Source organism: Ammodytes marinus (assembly GCF_949987685.1).
Source record: "Ammodytes marinus genome assembly, chromosome: 12".
NCBI classification, from domain to species: Eukaryota; Metazoa; Chordata; class Actinopteri; order Uranoscopiformes; family Ammodytidae; genus Ammodytes; species Ammodytes marinus.
The window spans coordinates 19,038,455-19,047,449 of record NC_137216.1 but is presented as its reverse complement, the minus strand read 5'-3'; the positions used below and the strand labels follow the sequence as shown (position 1 = coordinate 19,047,449).

The following is an 8,995-nucleotide window of genomic DNA, read 5'->3' as shown; positions in this document are numbered from 1 at the left end:
AGGTCATAGTTGTGGAAAATCAGATTTGGGTGTTTGAAAACACATTTTAAGGAAGGTGGAGAAAGAGGAAAAAGGAGAGTCATACTTTGGGACTCTTTAGAAACACCACATGGATTTAAAAAAAACATGAAAGGTGCATTTTGCATAATGAAAATCGATTCTAACTTTCCAAAAAGCAATGCAATATGACCTCATAAAAAGCAGATAAAGGTACTCTCAACTTAAAAAAATAACCCATCCAACCTAAAAACCTGCACCTGTGGTTTTGGATATTTGATCCAAGACACCATGTGCCCCTTCACCATCTGATACAAGCCAATGACACTTCAAAGTACCTTTCAAAATGTGGTATCCCATACCAATGGGGATCTTTTGCACAGCGATGGCAGCCATGTTAATCCACTGTTGATCTACCCTGGGATCAAGCTGTTCCTGAATCAATAAAGCCATGAGAAGCTTGCCTTCTGGTCTGCATAGCCTTTATATCCACCACTTAATACAGTTTGATACCGTGTCATAATTGACATTTTCTGAATTCAGTAGGCCTATAATCCCCATCACTGGAACATACCGTAGCTATCCACAGCATATAAACAAATAATGTATTTCAAATCTTATTTAGAAACAGGACACATTTACCACATTAAGCATTTCACAAATATTCAGGTAATTATTATAAAAACACTCTCATGTTTTACTTAAATTAACTAATATATAGCTGTGAAGATGTATAGTAGTGCAATTTTGTTTCAAGTTGTGTTTTTCATTATATCCCCATAGGGATACAAAGCATTTTTACTTTGATGTTTTTAATATTATTTAGCAAAAATCCCTACGTTTAGAGATCTGTAACAGTTGGAAATACATGTAAAAAGCTCCAGAACTAGCCGATAATACTTAACAAAAAATACTTATTTCAAAGCCTTTTTTACAATGTGCTATCCACGGCCGGCCCTGACCAATTTGCCCTAGGCAAGATTTTAGCTGGCGCCCCCATTGCATTACAGTCAGGTGCAGGTCCACCACTGTTCATACACTCACACAGAACTGGATAGCTTTGTCTTTGACATTTCATTTTATTTTTTTAGGCGCTTCAATTTGTTTTTATAGTTTGTCTATCCTCAGTAGTTGTCATATTTTAAACTTAACTCGTATTTTGAAATTATAGTATTAACAGTATTAGTAAAAAAAAAAAAAAAAAAAAAGTTTTGGTAGCCCATTTTATTTTTATTTTTTTTTTGTAGCGGCGCCCCCTGCGGATGGATGCGCCCCTAGCATTTGCCTATGCTGCCTATGCCCAGGGCCGGGCCTGGTGCTATCCCATTGTATGCATTTGTATTTATTTATGTGTTATACTGGGCTACATCTCTGTGGGTACGTGGGCGTCAAACTGCTCCCCCCCCCCATGAAAATGGATGAGGCTGTACTCCACTCCATATTTTGTGTCCCGCTCTGCCTCGCCAGTATATAGCTGATCTGAACACAGTGCGCTCCTCTCCACACAGCAGTTACACTTCAGCACGGCGTCCATACGGGGGCTTCGTCAGTTCGTCAAATCGTCTGCTGCTGCTGCTAAGCGAAGTTGAGGCAACACGCTGGGGAAACGCGCTGCCTGGATTTATGTGGCACCTCCAACCTCGCAGCTCTCTTTCCCGCGGCGCCGGGGAACTTTTAATCGTTGTCGGTTGCGTCAGGACCCCGTTTTTGCTTTGGGAAAATGTGTTTATAGACACTCTTTAGTTGAGTTGCAACCATTTACCGCCCGGTCATTAAGTACCTGCAGATCTGCTGTTGCTGCAGGGCAGGTTTTACCAGCAAGTGCGGGACAGCCTTACTGCTGCAGAGAACCTCAAAAAAGAAGGATATCCACACAAGTCAACAATGCTCAGAATAGAGACTATCATTTGCACTTTTTCCGTGCTATATGTTGCAACAAGAGCCGATTTCAAGGCGCGGAACTGCAGCGAGGTGAGGGAAGCTTGTGTCGGGAAAGGCTTCAGCTTCGCACATGTCCCTCTCCAGGAAATCCCAGGTAAGGTTGGACTGGGTGCTGCTACCTGTCAGTTACGCAAACCGACCTGCCAAACAGCATTACGCTCAGGGTCAGAAATAAACACTGGCTTTTTGGTGAAATAAACACGTTTGCAATTGGTGTAAAGCTCTTGATGTGATGGTTTAACATCCCCCAAATATCCCGTTGTAACTATTTTTTGAATGCAAAGTCCTTAGTGTCGGTCTTTAAATGTGCAGGGGCAGGCTGTGAGTGCATCGGACGAAGCTGTCCGCACCTACAGCAGCTCAGCCACCTGTCACTCACTTCAAGTTGCTGTCAGTCAAATTGACCATGATACTTAGAAACAGAAGGGATAAATGAATGATCAAAATAGTCTTTATGGATCTGCATGCCTGGATGAGCAGCTCTCCTCTGTGAAGTGACATGCTGCTCGTATACCAGGATCTGTCCCTACCTTCACATTTAAAACGCCTAAACCCAGTGCTATCAGTGTAAACCTTCATGCAGTAATAACAACACCATCCTATCAGCCCACATCAATAGGGCTACCAAATGTGAAAGGAGTCCCCTGGGGCAGCAGCTGTGGCGAGATCAGTGTGCAGTGTACATTTGTCCAGTGGAGGTCTCCGACTGTGCTAACCAAGCAGAGATAATGAATGGTCAACTCTGCAGATTAACTCCTGTCCTGCAAAAAAAAAAAAAGAAGATGATTGATATGGCTCTTGCAGCGCTCCTGTAGCAGTCCATATCCATGAGTCACCACTCCTTCTGCAAATTATGAGCCTCTACCCATTCAGGAGCATTTCTTTCGAATAAGTTATTGAAAGAATGACACATTTTAAGCCCGTTTTCATTTGGGTCCTGTGACACACTAAAGCCTATGTATTAAATGGTTTGAGATCACCAATCATCAGTGATACATTGTTAAACGTTTAGTAGGATTGCCTAGTGGCTGTCTGGACTCATAAAGTAGAGTAATACATGCTGTAAGTGGATGTAAATACATTCTGGTTCAGTAGCTCAGAGGATTTTAAGTAAAAATCATTCCTGTTAAGGGTCAAAACAATGTTTCCCAGCAATAATGTTATAAGGCCTAAATTGTGCATATTAGTTTTGTGATTTGATTTTAAAGGATGATTACACAGTCCCATACTTGGAATGCTGTTACCATGTGAATATGTCTGCATCCGAAGAAAAGTAATCGGGGCTAAATGCTTTTCATCAGATTACTCCCGCTGAGTCGTCTCTCCAGGTCGTCATTGTCACGCTTCAGGAGCGACGGTTCTCTTTTTCTCTTTAGAGCAGGGAGTCTGGAAGGCTGCATATGTTATAACAGGCACACCTGTTCAGAGAAGGGATGAATAACACACTGATTGAATCCTTTGGATCCAAGTCCCTGACATAACGACTAATCAACAACATTGTGTGAAAAAAAAAAATCACCTATCTCATCTCACTCTGGATGAATGTCTCAAGATCTGGTCCTTGATAGAGTCATAACCATATCTGCTCTAAATAGACAACACATTATCAACACATCAGCAAACTCAGACCTTGATTGGTAAATGTCCTCCAGTCTTGCCAAATATTGACTAGATTAACTGCAAAAATTTATATTATTTAAAAGTTAATCCAAAGGCACAACCTCAATCAAAAAAAATAGGAAATACGTGCACTTAAGGAGTAAACAATCAAAGTACAATAAATACCGTATAGTTAATGGGTTCATGATGGACGAAAAGAGTAAAATACCTTATGGTTTAGGTTTTGGGCACCAGTAGATTACTCAACATTAACACAGAACACATAATTGCATAGCCTTTTTTTTCCTTAAAAAATAAAATGTATTACATTTGTTTTTATGTAGAAGGTTTAGCTGTTCAGGATGGCATTGAAGGGGTTAAGAGCATCTATGTGGCAGACGGGGAGCATCTTCAGTGATGACATGGAGTTAATATTCCAGTGCTTGTGGATTAGTTGGTCCTTGTGGGACTCGGTGTAGGGGCCTCTTCAAGCTTCCCGGATAGCCTTGTTGTTTCTCTCAGCGTTACAGCTGCCATCATGCTCCATTAACTCGCTGAGGATTTGGCAAATGCGTCAACCTGCATGTGACTCGACCGCCTCTACAAATGCTTCCCCTCCTTCTCCATACTTAACATTCATGTTAAATTACTTCTGATGTCTCAGTGTCTGATATCTGGCAGGCTGAGCCTTCAACAGGAAATTGTAGTAACAGACACAGGATGTGTGTGCTCTCCCTGCTTTTGATGTGAGTTGACATTACCATCTTAGACATCAAATTAGACAAAAACACACAATGTTTCCCTTCAAGTTAAGTTTCATATATGCCACATTATTTCACCTACATTATCTGTTTGAAGTTAATCTCATTAGACAACTGTTAGTTGATGACTTTCACGTGATCATGCTGCATTGATTTTAGCCAATATGACGTTTTCAATGCAACCATAATATACAGCAGGTTATTATTGCAGGAGTGTTGTGCTCAGCCACTGCTACAATATGTTTCTCGGTAGGAAAGCTTAGAATCCAAGATTCTTGCTGTTGTTGTGTTTGGTCAGACAGAAGGAAGGAACCAGGTCATGTGGAATGACTGCAGTGGAGTCAGTGTTATTGACAGAAATGTTGTTATGATCCAATGCCCGGAGGCTCAGTTGGTACAGTAATTCCACAAGACTTCGGCGATACTACTGCCTGCTGACCGGGCCAGGCTGGAGGATGTTCTCAGATACTTGGCGAAGGCATTTTTCTAAATGGATGGAGCATGAACTTGTGAACCGCATTGTGTTTTGCAAATCTAAAAAACGCCTGCAGCATCTGGCTCTCCACACAGCACAGCAGCAGACACTTTAACTTATTTAATTCAGCATGCTAACAAAGTCATTAGCCTTTTTGGAATCCACTTATTCATTGCTCTGCTCCCAACATGAGACCTACTACACTCTGGTCTGGCCCCTGCTGCTGTCTCAGTTTCCACTCAGTGGATTACCCAACGTCTGGGACAAGATGGGAAGATATGGAAAGTGAGACTGCTGGATTCATTGGAACTTCTTCTTAGCATGCCACCCGTCTTGTGTGCTATCATTTTACATCCAGCTCTGTTTGCTCCCAGCCAGGAGATGGCAGAAATAACGGTGCTGATATTTCACATGATCCTGCACCGCGCCGCACACGAGGCAAATGATCTCTGCTGAAGCGTGTAATGCGCACAGGCTCTCTCCTGTCATGTAATGGGATGGAGAGGATTAAAAAGGGCTAAATGGGAGAGCCTTTAAAATGAATGGCCAGGTGACTTTGTTAGCCCCTGGAGCATACGCCAGTGTCGCTGTGCTGTATCGTCAGATTATTGTGACCTTCCTGAAGTTCCTGTCCCTCACACTGTGTGGATATATATCTTCTGTAGAATGACTTTTAATGGGTTCTTGCCATGGTGTGTTTATGCTTTTACATGTCTGCAAACATAAACAAAATTGATTGTTTGAGTCTGTATGGTAGCCCCCAGTACGTGGGGCTGCATTGGGCTATATCACTTAATGTAAATGTGTCCTACTGGGAAGCAGAGGGGGGTGCACGTTCTGGGGCAGTGGAATCCTAAACAATCATAATTTCTTCCGGCAGCAAATTGGGATTTCTCAAATGCTGCCTTCATAATTTAGTCATCAATCATGCTTATGAATGGTAAAATTTCCTTATGATGGTCTCTCTCTGCGGGGGGTTCAATCCGAGAGCTGTAGGAAACATTGTGTCCTGCAAGTGTTTTAGGGTCCCAGAAAAACACTACACAACACTTAAAGCACATCAATAGGCATAAGGAGGGTAATGATGGATTTTCTTTTTACATTTATTTATTTAACTTTTGCAGTGTTGCTTTAAATAAATGAATTGTACACATGATATTGTATTAGTAGCTGAGGTGCTTCTTAACTTAACATGTGAGATTTATGTATGGTCTTTGTGGTTGAGCCCTTCTTGGTTTGTAGGAACAGGGCCCAGCTGTAAGCACCAATCAGAGTTAAGCAATTATTTGAATTGTGATTGTGATGTAATTCGAGGTCATTGGCTAATGTTACCAGCATTGTCAAACAAACCTGATCAAACCACACCCATACAGCCCTGATGAGGCAGTTGAACAGTGTTGAACGGTCAGCCGATTCTCACAGTACAGCATGCATTTCACACTCAGTTCTGAACATGCCATTTAATTCATTCAAATTCAAAATGTGCACAATAACCTTCATCAAACCATGAGATTATCTTATTTTGTGAGACCTATGGTCAAAACCCAAGTTTTATCTTAATTCCGTCTCAGCTCCGAAAGAAAGTTAACTTCAGATTTGAATTTGTGTGTTTGTTTTCTCATTTGAAAATGTCTTCAGGGTTACTTTTGTTGCCAACCGTCACACTTTTTAATACACACAGAATAGTTTATGGATTAGATGTCTAAACCTTACTCCCGTCTGTGACCCTGGCTTTCTGTTCATTCTGTTTTGTGGCCTTCATCGGGGTTTATGTCCAACTTTATTTTGCTCATAACTCTTGCTGAAATGCTAATACGGCCTCTACATTTTTAAAACACAAAATTGATTTTACTCTGCAGTTGGGCGGTTATTAACAATAATGTTTGTTTTCTAATTTACAGGGCTCATTAAGTGGATCAGGAAATCATTATTCAGCTATTTAAGTTTTAATTATTTATTTTATTTCAATATGGTCGCCTGCTGCTTCTTTAGTGTAATCTCTCAATACATTAAGAGAGGTTACAAAAACACATGAGAGAGACATTAGGTTATTGAAGCTTGACCAAAGAATGCCATGAGCCTGTCGTGTCTTAATTATACTGCTGATAAGCAGCTGTTGTCATATAGGATACTGAGGGAATTATGCTGCAAAACACTGCCATGAAGAATTAATGTTTGTCAAACCCATTTGAGATAAATCTACTGCGAAAAACAAGGAAATGGATTGAAGTGATTCTCCTGAGACTGGCACGGCAATGGCTGTTTAATGGTTTAAGAATCACATTGAAATGTGAAAGAATGAGTGCTCCCGCTGTCAGCAAGAGATTGAATGGATGTTATTTTGATCTATTAGTTCCTGTCAACAACTGTCAAATTAAATTCTAACCTGAAGCCACTTAGAGCTTTTTTCATCCCCCCATTCATTGTCCTCCTTTGAAAAAATACAAATCAAAAGTTACCACCAGAATAAACTAGGGCCGAACAATTTGGTGATTTTGTGGACGTATATTGCAATGTGATCTGATTTGCAATAGACTTTATTTGAATGTTTAGTTTTTTTTAAAAAAAGCTTAAAATAAAATGAACCAAAAATAAATAAATCTTCAGTTCTGAAGAGAGATAAATCTGAATACATGTTTACAGAATTAGAGATTACATAGTCCTCACTTATGATTTTTTATTTATTAACTGCAGGTCTATATCTTTATTATATAATTCCCATATCAATATATTTCTAACACAAAAATAATTATTTCAATGTATATTTTTTGTTAAGTGTTTTTTTCTATACCAATACAGCCCATCAAATTTAATTGAGAGAAAGAAAGAGAAATATGGCTCGGTCATCCAGCTTGACTATTTTCCAGTTATTGTGGCTTCATTTTTCAGTTCTGTGAAAACTTTGACACACTTCAGTATATGCCGGAAGAGAATTGCATATCTTCTATCCAGCGTTCAGAGGAGTATTTGTTACCCATCATGTTAAGCAAGTTACTATGGCGTTACCTTGCAGTGCCTTCAACTTCGAGAGCTCTTTTTAATATGTGGTAACTCTGAAACAGTTTTATTGAGGTGGCAAGAGCATCACTTCTTTCCTTTGACCTTTTCAAATCGATTAATCATTCAGCCCTAGTATTGCTGCACGCTAGATGTTTGATTTGTTAGAAAAAAGAGAAACATTCTGCTCGTTTTGGTGCCTTACATATTCTTATAATAACTTCCAACTACATTCATTTGAAAGGGTGGACATTATGTTCACTCACAAGGTCAAAATGGACTCATTCAGAATCATTCCCTCAAATTGAAGTGGAAGCTAGTTGAAAGGTGCAACCTTGGGTTAGTTGCGATATTAACTGTTGTGTTTTCTCTTGCCCACAAGAGATGCAGCCGCTTATGTTGTTCTGTTTGTGTAATATCTGTATGTGTAGGAATATCAGATGACTGGGGTTTCTGTTTGGACATGTTTGGCACCCGTCTCTTTACTTGATATCTGACTTGCCTTGTCTGGTTCTATTTATTCTTTTGTTTATTAGAATTGTTTATACACACGTCTTCCAGCCGGGACATGACAATATTCCACTATCTCTTTTGAATCCGCCCACCGGATCATTGCTGACTTTCAGAAAACAAATCCTCGGGATCAATGAGTGTTTCTTTATTTACGCGGATCAAATTTTGGCTTTTTTGGCTTGTGACGTATATAGCTGGTGGTGCTTTCCCCCTTCGCTGCATGTCGTTTGGATCTATCTTTAGCCACGTCGTCTGCAGCCTCCTGTCTTGTTGACAACGTCTGACTAGACATGACGGGCAACTGGAGAGGATGTTTGCCTTTTAACACTGCTCCTGAGGTCGGCTCAGTGTGCCGAGTTGCATCCTCGTTTCTCCTTAGGTTAAACTGTCTGCTGACTAATAGGGGACACTGCACGACAAGGTATCAGGGGCTGATAATGGCCCGGTGTAGGTGAACTAAGCTGTAAATGCAGACTGAAAGGTAATGGTCAGTGCATCTCAAGGCCCTCCCAGGTCCCCAATTGGCCACCAGCTGCTGGAAGTAGTTCAGTCCTCTGCCATGCTCCACTTAGCAAGTTGACACAGAGGAGAGCGGCTTGCCTGCTCTCAGAGGGCTTCTAGGCGTGCTGCCCACCACGCAGATCGAATGTCCACACCGGTCTTCTCGTGCCTCCTCCACTAGGCCTTTTTTTATTACACTCTCCTCAATAAA

At 40.8% G+C, this 8,995-nt stretch overlaps 1 protein-coding gene across 1 annotated transcript in view; it reads left to right on the top strand.

The window, feature by feature from the left end:
* Positions 1-1,875: 1,875 nt before the first annotated feature.
* The window catches only part of LOC307258300 (glypican-6-like), an 85,508-nt gene continuing 78,388 nt past the window's right edge, over positions 1,876-8,995 (top strand). Inside the window, exon 1 of the mRNA XM_080037800.1 lies at positions 1,876-2,032. Within this exon, the coding sequence (XP_079893926.1) occupies positions 1,882-2,032 (151 nt within the window). The 5' untranslated portion in view covers positions 1,876-1,881. The remainder of the gene's footprint in view (positions 2,033-8,995) is intronic.